Source organism: Podarcis melisellensis, assembly GCF_964234715.1.
Source record: "Podarcis melisellensis genome assembly, chromosome: 9".
Classification (NCBI taxonomy): Eukaryota; Metazoa; Chordata; class Lepidosauria; order Squamata; family Lacertidae; genus Podarcis; species Podarcis melisellensis.
The window spans coordinates 38,410,486-38,436,836 of NC_138541.1; the positions used below are offsets into that span (position 1 = coordinate 38,410,486).

Consider the following 26,351-nt stretch of genomic DNA (forward strand, 5'->3'; position numbering starts at 1 on the left):
ATAACACTAGGCTCTTGCTCCAGCTGCACAGGCTTCGTTTTGTTTTAACGTGCATGATTTATCCACTGCATTTTATAAATGCTATGAGCAGCTTCAAGGTCTCCAGTGGAAAGGGCAGGATTTAAATCTAATAAATAAATAAATAAAATATAACTATATGTACTAAGTGAATAAAATATAATCATATGTACATTCTACAGCAGTTCACATACTTTTGCAAGAGGTGGGAGGATGAATTTGGATTTATTTTTGTTTTTCTCCTCCAGCACAAGATTCAACAGCCTTCAAGTGACCAGAGCGCACTCCTTCATCACCAGTCATGCTCCGATCTGCGGGCAGCCATGAGAGTGGCACCTAAACGCTATCCTAATACCCGCTCCTGCTATCAATATATGGAGGGTGGTGGAGAAAGATAGTTTAGGGCTGTGTGTTACATAAATGAACATACAGTAAGCACCCCCTATAGTATATGCAATTATTCCTTTTGAAATGCTGATATATGAAATATTAATACTATACAGTGGTACCTCGGGTTACATACACTTCAGGTTACACACTCCATTAAGGCAGAAATAGTGCTTCAGGTTAAGAACTTTGCTTCAGGATAAGAACAGAAATTGGGCTCCAGTGGCGTGGCAGCAGCGGGAGGCCCCATTAGCTAAAGTGGTGCTTCAGGTTAAGAACAGTTTCAGGTTAAGAACGGACCTGCAGAACGAATTAAGTACTTAACCCAAGGTACCACTGTACTGTGTTAGATGAAAATATTATATGTTCGAATTTACACCATATATTGCTAATTGCTCGCTCTTTGTACACAGCTGAGTTCACAAAATGTAAATGCTGTCCAACAGTGACAATTAGATATGAAACAGCATGAGGCATTTAATTTACCAGATACGTTAAAATATTAGAAATGACCCTAAATTGAAGCAACTGTGCCTTTTCTCATATTAACTGCTACTAGTATCTGAATTCACAATAGCAAGATTCTCGTTCCAAATAGGAACTGAGTTTTTTGCTTTACCTCTTAGGATGCATTTGAAAAACCAAGGGGGGTTAATGTCTTTGAACCTCATGGCTATATAGAGATTGCAGGATAACATGTAACTGGCTATGTCTTCAATTTCACTATCTCCAGGGATTAATATGAACCAGGGTTCACCCATGGAATTTGTGCAAAGTACTTAATCTCAAACATCTGAAATTACGGAGTGAGAAGACTGGTAGTTCAGAGGATATGGCTTCAGTTTCAGGAAGCCTCAAACCCCAGAACTCTAATTTTATAAATTAAGAACTATATTCAAACAGGCACAATCTGAAACTGTTAAGTATGGCCGTTATATCTGTTCTCTAACTCCGCATTATAGCTTCCTATAAATCCCTTGAAGTTAAAAATACCTTTCAGTGAACACTTTCCAGTGCTTGCCTCAAGCAATAATGCATTATCTTTGCATAATTTGTTCAATCAAACAGAGTTTGCGAAACATTATCAAAAGCTCCAAAATTATGGGACATTTAACAATGAACATCACTAACCTTTCTGACAGCCCGGATTTCACTATACAGTTAACTTTGTATACCCATTTTATCCCTCTTTGTAGAGAATTTTTAACTATGTGATGGAAAAAAACATGTTGGAATTAAACCCATCAGCCTCTCTAGGTCTTTGTGTACACTTACTCTCCCACAATATTTCATCTACTGGCAAGCTTTCTATTGCATTGAGAAAGTAGCTTTAAACCAGAAGCAACTCGTATTGTCTTGAACAGCTGACTCTGCATTTTACCAAAGTGGCTAAAGCACTCTGAGGAGAGCAGCCAGAGTTTACTACTTGACATAGGATGAGAGTGCTAATCACTAAGAAGGAGGGAGTAGCTAATCTCTCTGCTAATAAAGATTACTTTGGATTTAGAGTTCACCAAGTCTTCATTTAAAATTTACATTTTAGTGGATGATTCTCTAACTCTACTAAGAGAGACTAAATAAGTGTATTCGTCTTTTCCAATCATTAAGTGCTTTATTCATTTTCTATATCACTATGGTTACTACTTCTGGTGTGATTATTATGTATTTTTGAATTACTTAGGAAATATATACAATTCTACTGAATTTAAGTGCACGCTAAAGTTAATGTTTCTGTCATGACCTGTCATTTTCTATAATACACCTTGTATTCATGAACTGAACTGAAAAGTATGAACATCTAGTCTTACTCTGAAATTTCTTGTAACAAAAATCCTTTTGATGAAGGTGCTTATGCAAAAATCAGTTGGTATATTTATGTATTGCATTTATATACCAGCTTTCTGCCACAGCACCCAATGCAATATATACAGTACACTTGCTTTTTTCTATTTATTATTTTTTTTAAAAAAAATGCCTGAAGTGGTCAATTTGAGAAATTTCACATGCATACACGTAACTAATAAGACTTTTAAATCAGTGATCTGAGACCCCACAACAGCGCTCTATAACTCGCGCCCCAACAAGTCAAACACAAGCAACCAGCGTGTATTGGGTCTGCCAAGTAGTTGACATTCCTTCGAATAACCAGTAGAAACAGGAAGTTTCAGCTTACTGGTCACAAACTGTGCAGGTCTGCCATAGGCACACTATATCAATATGACTACAGATAAGAGAAAAGGCCAAACCACAACAGAATATGGGAGCAAGCCTGTGCCAGGGAGGGGGGGCTGGTTAACTTGCTCCGAGTCTGAGATGCATTTTTGTTTGAGTTATTCTAACAAGATTCCCTTCCCCAGGTTCAGACAACCTCTGCAAAGACCTGTACAGGAGATTTAGCGGCTTAATCAGGTTCACAAAGTTAACTGTACAATATTTCTAAAGGAATGAAAATGTATGCTACCAAATCCAAAACACTTTACTTGTAGACAAAGAACTTCATAAGTCAGCAACAGAAATTAATCAGAATTTGCTCAATATGAATAATGGTGATTCTAGAAATTAATATAACTAGGAAGTTACCTTCCTTCGTTGACAAGCTCAATGAAAGCTAGGCCAGCATTCTTCTGTATTGAGTTCTGCCACTCCTACAATGCAAAAGTGAAAAAGGTAATTAAAAGAACAAATTTGCATTAATTAAACCAGTGAAAACAGTTATAGTAAAAGTTAAGATGGTGACACAAGGTATTAGAATTTTAACTCAAAATTTATACATACAAACTTTAATTTAAAAAAGGACTGGTTGTGCTGGCTAGGTACCGGTATATTCAATACATGCAGTACATGTATTGTTTGTACTGTAAACAATGTCAGCTGATGAGCATGACCACATCTATCCAGATAACAAGAACCACCCAAAGTGCTATTCAAACTAAGCATTCAGCATATTGACTACCTACTACAGTGGTACCTCAGGTTAAGTACTTAATTCATTCCGGAGGTCTGTACTTAACCTGAAACTATTCTTAACCTGAAGCACCACTCTAGCTAATGGGGCCTCCTGATGCCACTGCACCGCCAGAGCATGATTTCTGTTCTCAACCTGAAGCAAAGTTCTTAACCTGAGGTACTATTTCTGGGTTAGCGGAGTCTGTAACCTGAAGCGTATGTAACCTGAGGTCCCACTGTACAAGGGTGAGAGAAGGTGAAATGGTATTAAGCCTGTCATCACCACAGATGTAGGTTAGGCAAAAATATTTTTAATCTATTTTTAATCTATTTTTAAAATACTTTTCTTTTTTTAATCAACAACCCACTTCAACTGATAAGGCCCCTAGAGTTGCTTACAGATGGGAGGGGGGAAGAATAGTTATCATAACAGCTCTTTGGTATGGAAACAGTTCAACGAGCCTGACTGCATGGCCATTGTTAAATGACAGAGGAAGAAGAGTCAAAAGGCTGCTGGTCTTTAGGCAGAGATTGTAGATGAGTCCTTCTTCCCCTCTGGGGCAGCCTCTTGCCCAAGGAAGCTTCATCACCAAGCAGAGTTTTAATCAAAGGTACCACAACTTATCAGTTCTCATCACAAACCTCAATATTTTATTAATACCAGCAAGAGAGCTAGATTGCTGAATAAGCCTTGGCACCTCAAGAAACAGTCCAATCAGCAACTGGCCCATGCCACTGCTACCATGGAAATACTGCAAAATAAATGAGGTATTCAACTAACAGGGTGTTTGGGGAGTGTGCCTTCCTCTATAGACATGCCTCAATTTACAAAAACAACAACACATCTGAGTAACTAGAAGCATTTTGTGTGTGTGGTTTTTTGTTTTTTGTTTTTTTGTTTTTTTGCTCATAGGCCTATAAAGCAATTAATCACAATTATGTATTTTTGTTGCTACAATTTTTTGGAGTATACAGTTGTATACCACAACAATGGGCACTAAAGTGATTGTTTAGCCTGCCTAGATGTTTCTATTCTTTTGCCAGCATGCCTCTTCAGTTGTTTTAGCATTCCCTCACAAAATATTGGCAGGAGAAGTGTTGGAAGGTGGGAATATAAATGAAGAGCTATGATTTTCTCTAAATGACATCATGCACATGTTTTTGTCTTCAAACAATGGCTTTCACCTTGAATCACACTCAGTGTAGTGCTTCAGAACTTAATTACTGAAAACAGAAATTGCCCAAACTGAGAAGCAAAGACATTTATCTTGGTTGTTTTCCAGCTTAACTCTCTCTATCACAGACAAAGATAAGAGAAAATATTAGTCTAAACAATTCTTTTTTAAGCCACAGGTGAACACTCCCTTAAGCATGCTTTAATAGCTTGGCGGGGGAGGGGGGCAAAATGTAACAACCAATGTCTTTCATGTTTAATGCAATGTTTCAACACAGCACATATATCCTGTACTGCAATTACATTCTCAGAGCTGACTGCATTGTTATGTCAAGATCTTTGTTATCCTTCTCCCAAAGGTGCTGATGAAAAACATGTTAAAAGCCTCAGAGTCGACCACTAATGTAGCTGAATAACTGGAGAATACATTTCAGCACTTTCAAGAGGAAGGACTGCAAGAGGAGATCGACCAAGTCAATAATTTCATACCTGCTGTAAGCTGAACTTAATCGACTACTATTTCCTATGCCTATAAAATCTACTGCTAATGTACATGATCATAATTACTGTGCAGTCTATAGTGAATCTATAGCAAATACTTAAGCACTGACAAAAATGCAAGTAGCTGTGAGATATAAATTGCCTTAAAGTGCTGAAAAGAACTTTGCAAAGGAGGACCATGGATGGCAGTGGAGAGATCTAGAGGGTGTGTTCTTCAGCTTAGGGTTCTTGAGATCATTTCTTGGGAACTGGAGATGGAAATTAAGAAGCTCAAATTCAGCAGACAGAAGGCACTGTTCTCTTGGTGAGCAAGGGTAGAAGGCCAGGAGTCTACTATTTTTACAGGGTCTGATGTGTCCAGAAATGTCATCCTTTCTGCCAATTTCAGAGGTTAAACACTCCGATCATCTGCTCCAATGTAGGCTCTAAGGCCTGAACATACACAGTTCCGGGTATTCAATAACATCATGGGTAGGCAAACTAAGGCCCAATCGTCTTCTAAATCCGGCCTGAAGACGGTCCAGGAATCAGTGTGTTTTTACATGGGTAGAATGTGTTCTTTTATTTAAAATGCATCTCTGGGTTATTTGTGGGGCCTGCCTGGTGTTTTTACATGAGTAGATTGTCTCCTTTTATTTAAAATGCATCTCTGGGTTATTTGTGGGGCACAGGAATTCATTCATTTTTCCCCTCAAAATATAGTCCGGCCCCCCACAAGGTCTGAGGGACAGTGGACCGGCCCCTGCTGAAAAAGCATGCTGACCCCTGGCTTAGAGTAAAGGGCCTCATCAGTATGGTCACATCACACCCCAAGTCAATTCACACGTTGCATTTTCAAATCAGTAGCTCCTTCCCAATGCATTTTAGATCCAGTTCCTCCAGATCCACCTCAAGATACAGCTCTTCCACCTCCAGCAACTGACTTCATAAAACCTGGACTAAAAAACACCCCCCCCCTTAAGATCTTGATTCAGGTACAGTTGCTTACTGTCTCAGCCAGGTCCTGACATTTAAGTGTTCCTCCACTTACACAGACTCAGGGAATAAATAAATGGGTACAGGCAGTGCTTTTTTTGTTAAAAAAATGTTTAGAGGTACTCTCGTTTTGACTCAAGAAAATCACCATTTTATAGTTCAAATTTGGAAAAATACAGTAAATGGACAAAAGTACAGTGGTACCTCGGGTTAAGTACTTAATTCGTTCTGGAGGTCTATTCTTAACCTGAAATTGTTCTTAACCTGAAGCACCGCTTTAGCTAATGGGGCCTCCCGCTGCCGCCACGCCGCTGTTGCGCAACTTCTGTTCTCATCCTGAAGCAAAGTTCTTAACCCGAGGTACTATTTCTGGGTTAGTGGAGTCTGTAACTTGAAGCGTATGTAACCTGAGGTACATCTGTACAAAGATTCACAAAATGTTTAGGGCTATGCGTACCCCTGCATATCCCCAGAAAAAAAGCACTGGGTACAGATACTTCAAAAGTATTTGAAGTTGCAAAGCTATATTCAGAGCTCCCCTAGGGAAACTCCAAATGTCATGCTAATTGTAGTGTTCAGCATCTGTACCAACTTGCAGATGACACCAAACCAGGGGGTGGGGGGTGGGGGTTAGGCAATTATGCCACTGAAGACAGAATTAGGATTCGAGATGGTTTTAACAGATTGGAGAACTGGGCCCAAACTAACAACATGAATTTCAACAGGGAAAAATGTAAGGATCTATGCGTAGGCAGAAATAACCCTTTGTGCAGATCTAAGGGGGGGACAAGTGGATTGGCAATGCTACATGTGAAAAGGATCTAGGGGTCTTAGTAGACCACAAACTTAACATGAGTCAACAGTATGATACAGCAACCAAAAAAAGAGGGGGGGGGAATAAGCTAATAGTATTCTACGCTGCATCAACAGAAGTATAGTATGCTGATAAAAGGGAGTAAAAGTACTGCTCTATTCTGCCCTGGTCAGACCACACCTGGAGTACTGTGTCCAGTTCTTGGTGCCACAATTGACAAGCTGGAACATGTGCAAGTGAGGGTGACCAAGATGATCAAGAGTATGGCAGCCAAGCCTTATGAGGAACAGTTGAGGGAATTAGTTATGATTCAAGTTCAAGTGAAGAAAAGGAGCGTCTGATTAAACACAGGAATAACTTTCTGACAGTAAGAGCTATATGAACAGTGGAAAAGACTCCCACAAGAGGTGATGGACTCTCCTTCCTTGGAGGTTTTCAAGTAGAGATTGGATGGCCATCTCTCTACTTGAGACTCCAGCATTGCAGGGGATTGGGCTAGATGACTCTTATAGCCCCTTCCAACTCTAAAATTTTATGATTCTATAATTTTATGACAGAAGGGTAGATTTTGGCTAAGCGTTTGGAGAAATTTGTTGACATGAAAAGGGAAGTTTGGCGATTGAACCAATTACCTCGAGGGGTAGTGGGCTTGTTGGGGATGCTCTGGCCCTGCATTTCTTGCAACAAACAGAGCATTGGAAAGGATGGCCTACTACAGGATCCCCTCCAGTTTTATTATTTATGGTATATGAGAAGGGACAGTATATAAGAGTTCTGTTTTGTCAATTATGCAGCTGAACAACTTTGCACAGATCTGAGGCATTAAGTACTTCAAGATTTCTTAGAAATCTAAAAGAAAAGAGATTTTTAATATAAAAACATAGCGGTCTGTAAAAACACACACCAAAAACCTGCTCTGGGAAAGCAAGCTTAGCCAGGCAACATCACCCACCTGATCAATACAGATGGTATTATTTTGATAAGGTGCAATAGAAGTTGCTCTAAGTCCACCCATCTACAAGCTCTCAACAGATGATCATCATTAAACCTCTATCAAGCATCTATGTACTGAATTGTACAAATGTGTTCTATTAGTACGTGGTCTGACTATTTCACAACACTAGTACTCAAGACAAATGGCAGCTGCTGCCCTCTGAGGTCTGAAGTCAAGTCTTTAGGGAATCTCAAAGCCCAAATGGAAAAAAACAAGGGCTGTTCATTAGAGGCTGCTCCAGGCTAAAACTTTCAAGGCTGCCATTAGAACTATATAGAGGCTAATTATTTTTATAAGGCTAAAAAAAAAAAAAAAACTACGCAATGTGTTCAGATATAAGCAGAAAGTACTTTTTGTTCCATTACATTTGAAAACTATTGCTCTTGTCATCAAAACAAAGGCAGTAAGGAACCAAGATTTTAAAGCCACATTACACTAGTTAAAAAATTAAATTTACCAAAGCCAAAAATGAGCTTTATGATGTTCACTTTTATTTCATATGAAATAGTCCAAGAAACTGGCACAATCCAATGTGTGTCCTACATCTGCCTTTTGAGACTTGAAAAGGGGAAGATTTGGTATAACACTGGAAAAAGGAAACGCCATGGAAATTATGTGTAAATCTGACACTTAATGTAGATTCAGGTTCTATTCAGTGCCTGAAAGTGTTAAGCACTAGGGCTTTTGGGGGGAGGGGCACTCAGATCAAGACAAAGAAGCAAGGAAAAAAACAATAATAACACCCCCTCCCAAGGAAGGGGAGTTCTGGTAATAGATAAATCTGTTTTTAATGTTCATGGTCAAATCCAGACCATAGCCAAAATACTGATCCATAACCATTTGTAAAAACTGCATTAAGACTCTATCAATGCATATTAAATAATTATTAGAATAATTAGCTCTACAAGTCCATTTAGAGAAAGGCTATTACAGCCTTATTCCTTATAGGAAAAACAACATTTGAAAACAACTATGCTAACTCAGTTAAAGGAAGGAAAATGCAAAGAAAACAGATTGAGAATGATTTATATGAATGCATAGTGCTGAAGTTAATTACAACTAACCCAATAAAATAGTGCCTTTATTATTGTACAGCAAGTAATAGCCTTAGACACAGAAAGCAGAGCTCTTTCTACTCTTTTTCGTATGCTCAGTCCCACAGCACACTACATTAAGAATTAAATAAGTTGTAAATATGCCATACAGAAACAGCAGTTTTTAACTAAAAGCAGAAGACTCCCCTGCTGTTTAACCATTCTGTGTATTCCACTCCGAGCAGGCTTCCTATAAACTGGTGTTATATTGTTGTGCAGTAAATACCTGAAATTACCTTATAACGAGAATTTAATTTTAATACTTAAATAGAGAATTCAAGGCCACAATGAACTTTTGTAGACACTAACTGCAGAGGTACTACTTTTATCTTTCAAAAGAAATAAGCACTAATTTCATACTGCCATACCATGTATTGATAAAATTATCGTGTTTTAAATACTAACTTCATTCATTCCAGCATAAAGTTTTCTTTCAAAGCCATATGGTGCATATGTTTGTAAAATAGCAGGCTCACAAAATTCAATATTTATTTATTTCACAAGATTTATACATTGCTTTATCATAATAAAACCTCAAAGCAGTTTACAAAAAGAATAAAACATAATTGTAATTAAAAACCCAGTTAAAGGCATTTAAAACTAAATAATTATATCAAGGACAAGCTAAAAACCAGATTAAAACACATGTCAATATTCTCCATATGCCACAGGATTTTCAAACACTTGTGGTACTGTACAGTGGTCTTAGCTAGGACCTCCGAACAAAAATATATTTTGCTGATGGCATGATTCACTGGGTAAGCATCACATCAAACATCCAAATGATTCAACCACAGGAACAAAAATATCTGGCCACCTGTCACATTGTTGGGACATCCTTCTGCACTCTAAAGAAAAACGTAAAAACCTACACTTATTCATTCATTATTTATGAAATTTTTACACCACCTTTCACCTACAAGAACCCCCAATCCAGCTTACACAGTTAAAAAAGAGATGCAAATATATGCAATAAGGACAACAATAAAATACAACAGAAGTGAGAGCTAATGACCAGAGCAACACTAAAACCATTTGTAGAAGGAAGAAAAGTTAATGTCATCCAAACGCCCAGAAACAAAAATCTCTCAATCTGTAACCTAAAGGCTAAAATAAAGGGAGCTAACTGAACAAATTCTGTATATTAATAGTCAACTCCTTCTCCAATTCTTGTGTAACTAAAACAGCAACATGCATGTACAAAAGGCAGGTATGAGTTGGAGGACCCAAACATTTGTAGTATGTTTATGAAGGAAGTGGGGGGAAGATTTCCCCCCCCCCCAACAGTGTGTTCTGAGCAGGCTTAGTGGCTGCAGCATGCTATGAAGTACTGCATGTAGTTACTAAGAAGTACTGTAAGTAGAGACCTGCTGAGTCAGACCAAAAGCTAACTAGTTCAGCATCCCATTCTCACAAAATAGCTAACCAGATGCCTACTGGAAACCTGCCAACAGGACCTGAGCACAAGAACACTCTCCCCTACTGTGGTTTCCAGCACTTGGTATACAGAAGCAAACTTCCTCCAATTGTGGGGCTGAATGAGCAGAAAACTTGGGGGAGGGGAGTGGAATGCTATCCTGAGAAAAGCATGGCTTGCTGGCTGGCATTCTTGGTTTGAACCACTCCACACAGCAGTATTTTGCTGCAGCTCATAAATGTGAATATATAGTGTACGGGGTGTTAGGGGAGGAGTAGTACCCACGGTGTGAGACACATCAAGCTCCTTCTGGGGTATTTTGTCTACCTTTGGTCCCCACCATGCACTCAGCTGTTACCTGTGGCTCCTAGAAGCCGTCAGCATGCAACAGCGGCCATACCCAGGAAACTGCTTCAACTGGCCAGCTAAACCAGGTGAGGGTAGCCAATGGGTCTCAAACCCTTGATGAGTTAGGGATTTCCCCTGAATGCGATTATAGGCTCCAGTTGATTGAGTGGGCGAGACCAATAATGAATCCAATTGTCAAGAAGGGGGTTTCAGCACATGTTGTAGAGAGAGGGAAGTGAGGGACAGGTGGGGCTCACCAACCTGGAAAGACAGCCCATCTAGGAAAGGAAAACTCTTGATTCTAAACTGCTGCTGCCTTGTGGGATATCTTTGGGAGAAGAAAAGGGTAAGGAGCAAACCCTACACAAATCTGGAATGGAGTCCCTAAGATGGTTGGATGGCACCTTGTACATCTCCATCAGGCAACTCCTACAGCCAGTTTTTTTTCCCTCCAGGGGATACTCAAAGGCATGCCATACCGGCACCTCTTTTTGTTGTTGTTAAAAGGTGTGGCACTTACTGTAACAACTTCATGGTGAGTAAAGGTAAAGGGTAAAGAGACCCCTGACCATTAGGTCCAGTCAGGGACGACTCTGGGGTTGCGGCACTCATCTCGCTTTATTGGCCGAGGGAGCCGGCGTACAGCTTCCGGGTCACGTGGCCAGCATGACTAAGCCACTTCTGGCGAAGTAGAGCAGCACACGGAAATGCTGTTTACCTTCCCGCTGGAGCGGTACCCATTTATCTACTTCATGTGCTTTTGAACTGCTAGGTTGGCAGGAGCAGGAACCGAGCAATGGGAGCTCACCCCATTGCGGGGATTCGAACTGCCGACCTTCTGATCGGCAAGCCCTAGGCTCTGTGGTTTAGCCCACAGCGCCACCTGTGTCCCTTCATGATGAGTACCAGCACCTATTTTTCTAGGAGGGGGGAAGCACTGCCTACAACCAAGCTGGTGCCAAATATATTGCTCTACTTTCCTTTGGACCACGTCAGCAAAACTGAGAGTGGGTAATTGTCGTCTGGGCAGCCCATAACCTCCATACACACTGCCCAGGCTTCTGCTCCAGAGAGATCAGCCCAGTGCTGCTAACACAGCAGTTGACGTCACCCACAGAGGCACACCCCACTGTCTCTAGAGACAAACAGATGGCAACAGTGACCACCTGAGAGCAATCAGTAGGCAAATGAACCAAAGTAATTAACCACGCTTAGTATTAAAACTGGCATGAGAATCAAGTTGGCCAGACACCTCTTTTGAATTAAATATTAACTCTTCTCTGTTCAAAAACAAAACAAAAACTGGATGCCAAAAACTGAACACAAACATTCTGCTCTGAGTAAAAATGTCCTCTCAACATCAGACACTGTAACTACAGTGCCTATTCACTCTTGCAAGGCCCAATTTAAACCTGCCACACAGCTTTCATTTGCCCATGCCAGTGCTCTGCACTGTCAGCTTCTAGTTTAAAACGCCACTTACTATGTCTGCTGTCCCATATGTAAGCATCCTAAACAGGCCAGCAATCTGTGAGCCTGGCAGACACAATGGTAGCATGCTAAAGCTGAACATGTAGAGGCTAGTGCATGTAGTAAGTACTTTTTAAACACAGCCATCTGTGTGGAAAGCCTACACAGGTAAGTGATTTATATGTTGCAGTATCAGGTTTAAAATCAAGCCTGGGTAGCAAGAAACTATCTAAATTGCCTCAAAATAACTGCTCCCACATTTATAATTGGTGTTAAAAAGCACACAATTGCTACCACACTCTAGACTTTCTATCCTACGGCCAGTCAGCTTGCATCCATTCCCCTAGTCTAGCCCCTTTTTCCTAAGCTCTCAAATTAAAGAGAAAAGCTGTAAAACAGCAGGTTCTCAAATTAAAGCACACTTTATGTTCAGGGGTCTCCACACTTATAGGCTGACTTCCTGTCAGGAAGAGCTCTATTTCACTGCCTAGCCCAATCAGCAGGGAGCTCACAGAATTAAGTGCCAGTTGATATTACTTTGTTTTACATTTACCACCCATGAGAATATTGTTCAAAGATCCAGTTAGAAAACCAGCATGGTATCATCCTTCTGACTAGACTGCCAAACCACAGGGTGTGCTCTCTTAGCACAAAATTCACCTTAAATGGTTGGGTTTTTTAAGTCCTAGTGTGCGAATGAAGCAATAGGATGCCTTGAGGTTTGAGGGGGAGAACGGGGCCCTTGCTTCTGCAGCTAAATTATGACCTTTTAGTTCTTAACATCTGCAGTGGGATACTTTAACTTACAATTGCTCTGCTGTTTTGCCCCCCGTCCCCATCAAATAAAACCCCTTACTGAAAATACTGAATTTATATATATTAGAATAATGCAATTTTTCAAGTGTGGTCACTAAAATAATTAAGGGAAACTGAAGCACGTGAGCACACACCAAACAGCAGGACTACATATCTGTAATTTATGTGAAAGTACTGCTTTGTTTTGCATATGTTCCTTAATATGTAAAAGTGTTTCTGGTGTTCAAGAGATGGTCTCTAACATCCTTTAAGTATAGAGAGTCTTATATTGAACACTACAAAATGTTCAGACCAGTTAGGCTAGTCTAGAAAAATCTTCACTCTGATGAATCTAAAAATACGTTTCCTCCTCAGGATCAAAGTTTTCTCTTTTTTTGGGGGGGGGGGATGTTCTGCAAGTTGGAAGAAGATGCAAATAGGCTGTATGTGCTTGGTGCCTCTATGTTTGATGAATAAACCCTTTTCCACCTCCCAGCCCCTATTGGAGTGCTTTTGACAGCACTGAGATTCCTACATTCCAATGTGAAACAGAGAGGAAGTTGTGCTCATGTCACTACGATAATTCACTGTGAGTAATTATCTTTTTGGAATTCAAACATGAGAAGGAAAGGGCCCATCTGAATTTCGAAATCAGCGTCATTGCTTTATAAACATGGCATTTGTGTTCAACCTCCACAGACTTTCCCGGAATTCGAAGGCAGTGTTTATAATAAACCCTTTAAAAAACCCACACATTTAAATAAATTAGGGAGTTTTTATTTCCAACTAGATATTCTGCTATGCCAGGTTGGGAACCTGTGGCCCTCCAATAATTGTTAGATTACAACTCCCATCAGTCCCAGCCAGCTTGGTCAATGGTTAGAGATGATGGGAATTTAGTATAGCAACATCTGTAGGGTCACAGGTTCCCATTCCTGTCCTGTGCTGAAGAAACTGAACTCTGCTATTTTCCAAGTAAGCGGTTTAGCAGTGAAAGCAGAAACATACAGGAGGTCCCACATAGTGATACCAGTTATCCAAGCAAGTAAATTACGACTTTGTAAAGGATTGTCTGTAGCATATAAAGGGAGAGGGAGGAGATGAGAATGGCATCTCCTGAATGTCCCATTTCAACAGCCCTCTTATTGGAAGCATTTCTCGGAGAAATCAACGACTTAAGTATGTACGATCGAGCAGGAGATGTGCCATGCACCAAACCCCACATAATGCGCAGAGCTTCTTGCTAAATAAGACTTTAAGTTGCAATAATTTGAAATTGTCCTTTTGCTACCACTTTTCATTTCTGGGTGAACGTTCTAGTACCAAATCAGAACTATAGCCTAATCCTGGGTTTCTTTATTGATTTCTATGGGCAGTTTCACTTTCAATCCAGGGATAATATAACATGCAATGTGAACCTTGAAATTAACTATCCAGACAAAGGAGATGCTTCTCAGAATGTTTATTCTCTATAGTTTGCAGTCATCTATGTTTTGAAAAGGTTTGGATGCTTGCCGCATGGCTCGTACCCAAGATTTCAATGATGTGGCTGTTACATGAAAGTTGCATATGGATCCCCTTGAGTTGAGATCTTGTAAGCAACTAGGCTACTCAGATAAGTATAATAGATCACAAAAGCCTTGCCCTAAGTAAGTACCTTAGCTCAGGGGTCAGCAACCTTTTTCAGCTGTGGGCTGGTCCACCGTCCTTCAGACCATGTGGTGGGCCGGACTATATTTTGGGGGGAGAAATAAACGAATTCCTGTGCCCCACAAATAACCCAGAGATGCATTTTAAATAAAAGGACACATTCTACTCATGTAAAAACACGCTGATTCCCGGACCGTCCGTGGACCGGACTGAGAAGGCGATTGGGACGCATCCAGCCCCAGGCCTTAGGTTGCCTAACCCTGCCTTAGCTTAACACTATGTTTCTTTTAAGTTACAGGTGTATCCACACCAAGTCACGGGCAATTTCAGAGGGAACCTGAGGCACAGATTTTTCTAGGCAGCATGCCAGATAGTCAAGGTATTTTATTAGGAGTCACTTAAGTGCAGATTTCTGATTCCTTTTCGTGCATTAAGTAAGTTTTCATAATCCTAACTAGGATACAAGAAATTTATTTATTTTTTAAAAAATGGGTCTACTGGAGCAGGGATTTTACTTCTTATAGCTGAAAGTTGAGGGCTTATTCTAAATCACATCATCTGAAATAAAAATGCTGATCTTTCATGTAAGAGTCCCATGATGATTTAGTGGTTCTTGCTCTTCCACCACCTATACAAAAGTCTTTTCTTTTGCAATTGTAAGAGTTACATAGAATTTTCACCTAATAATTCAAAGTAATCTGAAAATAACAGTTTTAATCCAAAGGAACAGGATACAGATAGGATGGCAGAACTCGCAGCCTTTTCTAGATGCGTCATTTGCACCACCTGATATCCTCTCCAAAAAAAGGGTTTAAAATACATAATAATAATAATAATAATAATAATAATAATAATAATAATAATAATAATATATTATTTATACCCCGCCCATCTGGCTGGGCCTTCCCAGCCACTCTGAGCGGCTTCCATAAAAACCAAAAATACAGTAAAATATCACATGTTAAAAACTTCCCTGAACAGGGCTGCCTTAAGATGTCTTCTGAATGTCAGGTAGTTGTTTATCGCTTTGACATCTGCTGGAAGGGCGTTCCACAGGGTGGGCGCCACTACCGAGAAGGCTCTCTGCCTGGTTCCCTGTAGCTTTGCTTCTCGCAATGAGGGAACCACCAGAAGGCCCTCGGCGCTGGACCTCAGCGTCCAGGCAGAACGATGTGCAACATCGAACACAAATATTTTAGAGCAGAGAGTATTTTAAAAGACTGAATTTTAATAAGCTTCAGTACAATTAATTCAGAGAAATAGCTCAGTTAATAGATCTGATAAATAAATCATTGTGCACATGGGAATGTTCACTTACATGCACTTGAATCTGTATGTGCAACCCTACAGAAATCAGCAGTGTTTTTACTCCAAATAGAATCTAACAATACCTTTATATAAGAATGGTGTACTACAGTAGCAAAGAAGTAGATCTACCTACATTAAGGACATGATTCATTTAAAAGTAACACGATGCCGAGGATTTCATTCTTTTGGCTGTTTTAATTACTTGGACAGGAAGCTGGGCCCAGACTAGATGGTATTTTCTAGTTTCAATGTACTATATGCATTTCTGATAAATGGGAAAAGAATAGATGACCTGGCAGAAGGCTCAGACAATAACATGTGATTTACAGGACATAAATGCAGCTACTATAAGATTTATCTGACAGCCCTCTACGATAGTGGACTGTTGAGTATCCGATGGAATGATTTCTAGTCTGGAAAGTCTACTACTGAGTAGCCATACACATTATTTATTTATTAGATGTTTTGGGTTGAAACCATTTTTAAATGATGCACTTCACAATGCTCAGCCATAAATTTAGCTTTAAACTCTGGAGGGGAGGTAGTGTTATTGGAATGTATGTCAGACTGAATTAGGATGAGCAACACAATGCTTTTATAAAGTGGCCTTGAATGCAACGCTGAGTCCTTCAAAAATGATATTAATGTCAAATAAGCAGGAACACTTTTCTGTTAATATTAAATGCAGAATTCCTTATGTTGCAATAGTTAGATAGGAAGGTAAGTATTCAGTGTCAGAACTGAATGTCACTTTAAAGACTGCTTTAGGGTGTTGGGTTATTTTTGTACATTCAGCTGGATTGTTAGGCAGAGCAAAGCAATACTATGTTAAACAACTTGAAATTTTGCCCTCCCAGGGAGGGGGGAAAGCTAAGACACTCCAAAGATACTGGTCAAACATATGGCAGCAAAATACTGCTGAACAAAATGGATTCTTTAACTGTACTACAATACAGAATAATCTTACAAGAGCCTCAACAAAAGTTGTAGTCTTGTCTTTTTTAATCCTTGTCAAAATAATGAACAATTTTTTCTCAAACCACAGGTATTTGGGAAATCATGTGTCAGACAAAGCCTAACACTAAAGCAAGACTAATAGGTATGAGTAAATAATATTTTGAGAGAATTACTGATTAATATTAGGTACATATCATAAAAGTATTAATCAAAGCAGAGATCTAATTTAGCATCATGTCCAACAAATTTGTAAAGTTTTAAATCATGCTTGCAGATGCTTATTTGTAACTACTTTGTATTATTTATGTGATTAAAAACTAGTTTTTGACCTGATCTTTCGATCTTTGGCACTCCTTCCTCTCCATCTCTTCTTAAAAAATTAATTAAACTTTTAGCAAGAGGGTCGCTTCACTTCCCCCCTCCCTTGTCCCACAAAAAGAAAAAAAATCAATCAAACTCAACCCCATCTCCTTCCAGTATCTGTAAAATGTCGAGCTGAAATTCAATTTCATATCTCTCAAGCTTTCATGTAGCAACAGACAGTTTACCTCTTAAGAAAATAAATCACTTCTGTGATTGCCATACTGACCTCTCTGAATTAGGAAAATTCAGAGTGAAAAATGTAATTATCACCCCAGATCAAATCTGTATACATCTGGAGCTAATTTGATTTCTTACACCACTTTTGCACAGTCAACGAAATATTTTAGCTACTCTTTGGTATGAAAGGATGTTATGGGTTTGGTTTGCTATATTGGTTTGTTTCAAGCATTTCATAGAAAACCTTATGTTTCACTGCTACCAACTCAACTAACCCATTGCCGTATTCTAACATTAGATTACCATTAAAACAGCACTGTGACATGTATGACAAATAGGCACATTAGAGCATGTCATTTATTCCATTTTAGATTGCATCAGTACCAACACTATCCAGTGTGGAGACACACAGCAGTTCTCAAGGTACACTTCGTTTTGCTTTTTTGAGCCAAGAAACAAAGGGGACATAACTGAAACTTTGTTATTATTTCCAGTATACAGTAAGGAGCATTTTAACCCAAATACTTTTTATGCATTGAGTGCTAATGTTCAAAATGCATTTCAAGTAGTATATCTATACTTTGGAAGATGACCTTTTTAAAAACAAACAAACAAACAAACAAACAAACCCTATCATGGAAAATAAGAACTGAAATTGGATGAAAACTCTAGATTTTTGCAAGCTTATATGCATTCCAAGAAGAAGAGGAGGAGGAGGAGGAGGAAGAAGAAGAAGAAGAAGAGGAGGATGAGAAAGAAGAAGCAATCCTGTCAACATGGTTCTGACTACATCACTGAATAATAAGGCAACTAGAAACATAACTGGCTCTTCACTAGTTCATTGCAAAAATCCATTAGGTGTAATCTCCAGAAGTAATTGTTTTTATTGCACTTTATTGTCAATGCAGGTTATTGATTTTTCACACCTTCTATGATTCTTTCATTTGTATTCATGAAATGTCCATCAGCACAGTCTAAATACATTTGGCAATATAAGCACTAAAACGAATAAATCGATGTAAAAAAAACATTAATTTTACATTATCCTTATTCGTCAGGCAAGTAAACCATAAGGGCTTTAAATGAAGGTCAAAGGTTTTGAAATGGGTCAAAACCCTTGACCTCTAGACCAATAACCTTCCCATTAAAAAAGGCTATTTTAAAGTTTTAAGTAGGGGAATTTACTACCAGGAAGGTATCATTTTTAAAATGCCAAAAAGAAAAGCTCGATAGAAACCTCATATATAATTACAATGGAGAAAACTAGGAGATGAGTAAAGTGCTATTTGATCTACTACATACTATTATTTGTTGACAACTCTAATTTTTCAGATTAGATTTTCTGTTAATCAAAGTGAAGTGTAACACTGCTTTTCAGAGCAGCAGACATACTGTGTTTCACAGATCAGAAAATTCAAATAGATGGCAACTGTGGTTGAGTTTTTTCCTCAAGCTAATAAAAAGTGATCAACAAGGAGCACTATATATTTTAGAGTTTTTTTACACACACAAAAAGGCAAAACCTTTTCTTACAATATATCTGAAATACAATTATATTGAATCCATGTCAAAAACCTTTATTTCACAGATTTACCTGCTTAAATATAAAGTTACTTAATCCAATGTATGGACCATTATTAAAATACTGGAAAAGGTTAAGGAAACCAAAATTTTAGGACATTATCCAACTGATCACATGAGATAAACTAGTTCCTGTAAAGCATTCATCTTCAATTGGTGGGTCATACCTCAGTCTAATAAGGATGCTTTTTGGACCACTATGTATTTTGGACCTTTTTCTTAAAAGAAGGCAAAAGGGAAGGAAAAATATTGGGGGGGGGGCAAGGAGAGAAAGAGAGAAAGGACAGTTATATATGGAAAAAAATTAAAAGTAGGGCCTCATGATGTAGGCTAGGGTTAAAGGTGAATCCAGAAAGGTCAAAGACTACTGCTCCAAATCATAATTGCAATTGTAAAGGATTTTTTTTTTAGCAGCAACTCACTCTCAAATCAATTGTAACCCACCTGAGAACAAAGTAGCATGACCAGCTCCACAACAGAACTACTAGATTTCATGCACACCAAACCTAAAGAAAAAGAAAATAGAAAAGATATATAGTGATCTACTTGGGTCTATGTTGCAATTCATATTTAGTACCTCCTGGAAATCCTACCCAAGAGTCTATTTTGTTAGTATTCTCTCTGTATTGTCAGTATGGTTTATATTAACAAAAGGAGAAATCTTACAGCTTCAATTTGTTTTAGCATTCAATCCTAATATATCAGTATAAAACATGCTAAAAGCAGGCACCAGTTTTAATCACTGCCATGCAGTATTTTGATATAAAATGATGCCTTGGAGCTATTTAGCTGAGATTACATAAATATTTGTGTTCCAAGTTAATAAACGCATACATAGCATATGGTATATTGATTTATAGTACTTACATTTCTTCACCTTGGAGTGGGTTGATCATTATATATGCAGAGAAGGGAAATGGCTCTATGACCTTTGCTTTCTCCATTGAGCTCTCTCCCTTCAGCCCTCCAGCTATCAATCAAGTTTCCATTTTGTTTCATGGCAGCAGACATCCCAAACACTCTTATTAGTACTTTGACCCTTGACCCTCACCTAAACCTTAGGGGGGAGGGGAGTGCAAGCAGTACCTATACATTTGTGATTAGTTTATAAACTAATTTGGTTATTATTAGCAATTCACACTTCATACTAGTTTCCTAGTATAATGTGAAAAGGTGTTATCACAGCCTAAGATGGTAGAGTTTCTAGTCATTAACCTGTGCTTCAACATGTTGAGAACTGTTTTGTTTTGGTTTTGCTCCTTTCGGATCAATTATTAATAAAACTAGAAAAGCTAACTAAGTCAGCAATATTCAGCATTTAGTGGGTTAGAAAAATATAAAGTCAATAGAGCTAAAGCTGTAAGGCACCTTTTTACTCATATTCTTCTAAACAAGATGTCACAACAATGTAGCTCCCACTGTAAGCACCATACCTAAAAACATAAGACCAGAAACTCGCCACTCACAATGCAATATAATATAGTCTGCACATCTGTTTCACCATCACACATTGAAATACACAAACCTTTTCAAAAAGACGATTGCTGTAAAATTTAACTACTAGTATTCAAAACAGTTGCTGAAATTTATTCAAGAACCAAACGTTGGTTCTGGAAATACCCACAACAGCCACATTCAAACATAACAGTAAGCCAAGGGCCTAAACTAAACTGCATGAGCTGCATGCTGGTACACGCAGCATGACCACTAGTACTTTTCCCTTCCCCTTGTGTGAGTAGATAAGCAAAGTAGGGAAAGCTTAGTGTTATATCTAAACCTGGGATCATGGTTTGTGTGCCCTAAGAAACCACAACTGCTAAACAGGTTTAAACCATGATTTGTTGTTGGCTTACTGGCTGTCAATTGTTAGGACAGAGCAAGGCACGACCCCAGGTTCAGATGAATGCTTAGCTGTTCCCTTCCATATTTGTTTATTGCTCATGCCAAGGGAGAAGTAAAGTCGGAGTGATCAGGCCGCATGCACCAGCATGTGCACAGTATGGTTTATTAAGCCAAGAACCATGGCTTACTAATAGGTGAAAGCATACTTGATATGTACAAAATCTTGTTGCAGGAATTTTACAACACAGGAAAGTGTTTTAATACTTCTTTTAAAATGGGCAAACCAATTAACATTCTGCATTGAACAGGCCTCAGTAAAGAAAGCTTCTTCAAAATGGCCTGTGCCAGTTTTTATTGCACATTCCTCTACTATTCTTAGTTAAATAATAACTGCATGTTCTGTGAAATGGTTGAAAGAAACCAATTATGATGGAATCATAATCCTTCATAATTTTATTTTGTTACCATATCTTTCTAGCTTCAAACAGAAGTGTGTTACATGCATCACAGTGAAATATGCCAGTACTGAGAAACCACATTTTTGTTTCTATGATCTAATGGACTTCCAATTGCCTTGAAGTGTTCTCCTCTCCAACAAGAGAGTGCCACAACTGTGCCTACGAACACATCTTAGTATCTAGTGCCACTCACTTTACCCCCATGGAAGTTGTTATGTGCTCTAATTTGGAGGCATGGTAGAAGTTACTGGAAGAATCACAGAAACTAGACACCTAAATGAAAAATGGGCATAGAAACGGGCAAAGGGGAAAATCAGCACTGTGAATGATTGTATGCTAAGAATCAATCCAGGAGAGAAGAACAAGCCCTTTAAACCAAATTGTCTAGTTCACAAATCATTTCTGCCTCCTAATACTCTATCTTAATTCTGCCCAGCAAAAGACCACCATCTGCCTGCTTTGTTATAAGGCAAGTTTCTCTGTGTAAATCAGTCTCAGATGTTCAAGGGAACTGTGTGTTTCCTGCTCTCCTGTTTCTCTAGAAACTGCCTTTCCCTCTCATGTTTTTCTACTCTACAAATTGCTTCTCTTGAACTTTTTTTGCACAAAGTTTTTCTTATTCATTCAATCTGCAAAATACTGAAGAGAACCTGCTCTCAGCCTCTTTGATATTAAAACTATACAGTACCTTACATTGATCAACTTGATACACTTGGCTGCTTCAACCTTTGAAACTGACAGCGCATCTAGATCATACAGACTTTTTGCTGGACAAGCAATGCTAAATACATTTTTCCCCACCCCCTTTAAAATCAGAGCAGAACCCATGCCATCATATGCAAGAAGGAATTTTGCTCTTTAAAAGGCACTAAGCTATTCAATAGTCACAAAGGAATAGAAGAACTGGTTTAATCTAATCTTATATCCTATTTATGGCATTGATAAAGATAAGATGCTTCAGTCAAAGGCAAAAGTTCAACAAAAATTCTAGTCTACCAGTGAACTTGAATTCTTGCTAAACTTTGCCTATGAATGGCTGTTGAAAAATGATAGCCCCCCCTTTTTTTAAAGGCTAATGCCACCCAATACTGTTCTGATTCCTACCTCCTACAACTATAGCAGGGATGGGGAACCTGCTGCCGTCCAGATGTTGTTGAACTCCAATTCCCATCAGTCTAGCCAGCATGATGATAGAAGTTATAAGCTCAAGAGTATCTGGAGGGCCAGATGTTCCCCATCAGTGACAAAGACACCTAGAATGATGGCAAGGGCATCTCAACCTGAAACACTGAGAACCAGGCTGTTCAACGAAACTGGTGAAGTTCTGAGTCTAGAATGGCTGTAACATGAAGCCAATACAGCTACAATAGGCTATATATTTGACTTAATGGAGTAATGGCAGAGAAGGAGAACAAGAAAGACAAACAGAGAGGATTGGCCATGAGAAGAACCAATTTAAAAAGAGCATTAGAGAAGGAGAAGTGGGTGGAAGGAACAGCTTATCAGATAGAACCAGGGCATTTAAGTTCCTGGGGAGGAAGAAAGACTGGGAGACAGATAGTTGTACATGTACACTGGAGTTCTCAGCACCCGCTTTCTTAATGCAGGCCCTTACACCCTACAAAAAGGCTAATTCTTGGAGACTGTCCTTTTTAGTATTTGATGTAGCATGAAGGTCTGCAACATGAACAGGAAAAAACATGACAACTCCAATATGTATATATCACCTTATGAACCTTTGGGGAGCCTACCCATAGTAGATGAAAAATAATCCTAAAATTTAGATAATAGAATATCATAGAAGCAAGTTAATAGGAAAATTCTAGTGTGATTTGGGTATTGCTTAAAGAATTCCATTACATAAAAAGTAACATTAAAACTTCATCCTTTTTGCATTTTTAAGTATTAAAGTATTTAACCTTATAAGGAATTAAAGGGGGGGACTTACTTGTACCTTCTATCAGTAGCTCTTGCCCATGGCTACCCAAAAGAGTACGTGACAGGAAAGGAGCAAAATCCACAAATATCTCTCTCAGAAGTGGGGCAGCCTTTTCCAAAGCATGCTCAAGCCTTTCTGTAATGCTAAGAGATTGACAAGGTTGAAGAGGGGGACCCCAGGAAGCTAAAATGCTGCAAGAATATGAATATATGTGCACAAAAGTACAAAATGCATCAACAGGAGTTCCCAAACCAGTTGCTAAACACCACGGTGCTTTATTTCTTTTTAAGTTACAGTAGTAGTGATAGAAATCTAAAACTTCCTATTGACCTCAAATGAAAGAGCACAATCCACTCCGAAGTGAAGAGTGAGTCCCATAATTACTTAAATAAATAGGAAAGTGATACACCCCGGTTCAAGAAAGTTAAAAGTTATTTAAAAAATACCTCATGTTTGAAGCAGAATCCTCAGGCACAGAAGAAACTGTAGGAACAGATGGTAATCTTGAATTTGACGATCCACTGCCTGCAGAAGATTTTAATAGAGCTTAGATAGCATATTAGCATATGAAGCTTCCTTAAATGGATTCAGACCATGGATCCATCTAATTCAGAGCTGTTTACTGAGACAATACTCTCTGGTAACAGCTCTCCACAGCCTTAAGCAAAGATCTTCATTAGTTCTATTATCCAAGAACCTTTTAGCTCAAGATACCAGTGACTGAAATGTACATCCTCAGTAGAAAACCAGGCAATTATGGCCAAGCCATGCCTACCTGCCAAGTGACATATGATGTAGGAAGGGTAAAAGGCACCTGGACCAAAAGGAGCTTCTGAAATGCCTATTAGCTGATGATTGTGCTTCAGATGAATCATGTACAGTGCTTCTGAGAACAGCAGTCTTTGCAAGCCCCTTATGAATAACCCTGTGGTGCTTTGAAGTCTCAACAATCAGATTCAAAGAACCCCATCATCTGACCTTGTTGTAATGTCAGGTGAGTGGTCCCACCCACCAGTCCAGATGGGAAGTAGGGGAGATAAGGATCTGGTTGTTGGGATCAACTTCCTTGACAGGGTTAAGCTATGACCTGACTGTATCTGCACAGGAAGCAGACAGGTCACACACCCTAATTCCATGCAATGAATGCCCCCAAATGCACATGTGGGCTTGATATTACCTGTATTAATTCTCACATTGTTATATGATGTACACAGCTCCCTCTCTAGCTTTGCAACATTTGTTGCAAAGATGCTGCTTAACAAAGTTCCCTGTGCATCAGAGGCCTAGCGTTTTCACAAAGTGGGGTATAGGCTTTTTTTTTTTAAAAAAAGCAAGTTTGCAGTACCCTTCTGTTACATTGTCCACCGCAAATCAACTAGCAGTCCTCCATGTTGCCAGAAGTGTGCCTGAACCACTATAAATTCCAAACCACTGAAACAAGGTCAGCAATAAATATGAAGACATCCTGAATAACACTTGCAAACATGTTGCTGTTGTATACCCTACCACCTGCCGTGACACTAGTACCTCTTTAGCATTCCATATGCAGCCATCTCTAGGCACTCAGCCTTCAGTGGTGGTGCTTCAGAAATATGTCCTCCATCACATATATCTTTTGAATATATCTTTGAACGTATATCTTTTGAAAAAATAGTTTAACTTGGGGACAGGAGTGGGTTGGGAAAGAAGGGTGATACAATGCACGGGACAATTTCATCAGGGAAAGTCAGGTCACTGACTTTTTGGACACAACAAAAGGCTAAAATAAGGATGCCAGATGCTGTGGGAGGGGGGAATAATGGTTTGCTATTGTTCTTAGCTTCATTATGTGAGATGCACACCACACACACACACAAACATTGTAATTTTATGTTGAGAACCACCTTGAGATCTACAGATGAAGGGTGGTATACAAATTTAATCAATAATAATATTAAAATCTGAGATAATTTCCCCCCACTAATAGCTTGCAGGACTTTCCAACAGAAGCATCCATGCCAACATCTCTTCCTTCAGGTCAGAGACTGTTGACTGACAGATCGATTGTTTTCATAACATTTATACACTGAGTGATTGTAAAAACAAAAGAAAACCTCAAAACAGTTTATAAAAGATAGAAACAGTACAATCGATAGAAAATTACAACCCTAGTTTAAAATATACAAAAGTTAAAACACTAAAACTGATTAAAATGACCTCAACTTTTCTAAGCACTTGGGTAGGCTTGTCTAAACAGGAATGTTTTCAGTAGGTGCTAAAAAGAGTACAGTGAAGGCACCTGCTTGATCTCAATAAGCAGGTAGTTCCAAAATGCAGGCGCTGCCACAGTAAACAATCAAGTTCTTACAAATGCAGAACAGGTATTATATGGCACCTGCAGTTGTGCCAATCGAAGAGGTTGAGTGGGCACATGTAGGGTAAGGCACACAGTATAACACACAATACAATTATACACACACACAAACACAGAGTGTGGACAACATAGCTTAATTCTTCATATAAACCTGGAATACCATTGTTCGGTGGTTCTCCAACTGTGAGATAGTCCTGACACCTTTTCTGTACCTTGGACCAATATATGAAAAAGTAACGATGTATAGAGTCTTAACAGTTTATCATGCTAGTTGCACTTTTGAGAGGAGAGATGGAGAGGAGGAAGAAAGAAGTCCCCCTTCTTTTTCTTCCCTCTAACCTTGAAATGCTTTGGGGATCCTATTTGTTTAGAGCTTGCTAACCCCAGGCAAAATTTACGAGTAAGCACTATCAGGCAAAGAATCTGTTTTCTTCCAAAGAGAAAGTATTCCTAACCACCTTGGGTAGCTAACTTTGACAAAACGTATGAACTGCTATCAGTTAAAACTTGCCTCTATGTAGCAGGGCTAGGAAATAACCACAAAAAACCCTACTAGTATTTTTGTTCAAAGTGAGTAAGATAAAGTTGTTTCAATAAGAGTACACCTGTGATCTTAAAAAAATTGTTTGCTCCTCAGAAACATAATTGGCAGGTATCAAATAGTAATTGGAGGGGCTGAAGCATGTAGCAGAATGAAACCTTGCTAAAGCTTCAAATATTGGGTGGGAACAGACCAATTCCATAGTGACCTGAACTATCAAAATAGGTTGCCTGTATTCCTCCAACATAC

The 26,351-nt window shown here is 38.9% G+C and overlaps 1 protein-coding gene across 1 annotated transcript in view; it reads right to left on the reverse strand.

The window, feature by feature from the left end:
* LRBA (LPS responsive beige-like anchor protein) overlaps positions 1 to 26,351 on the reverse strand; it is a 363,867-nt gene that overhangs the window by 237,052 nt on the left and 100,464 nt on the right. Inside the window, 4 exon segments of the mRNA XM_081926283.1 lie at positions 2,986 to 3,050; positions 19,414 to 19,475; positions 23,218 to 23,351; positions 23,655 to 23,733. Coding sequence (XP_081782409.1) covers positions 2,986 to 3,050; positions 19,414 to 19,475; positions 23,218 to 23,351; positions 23,655 to 23,733 — 340 coding nt within the window.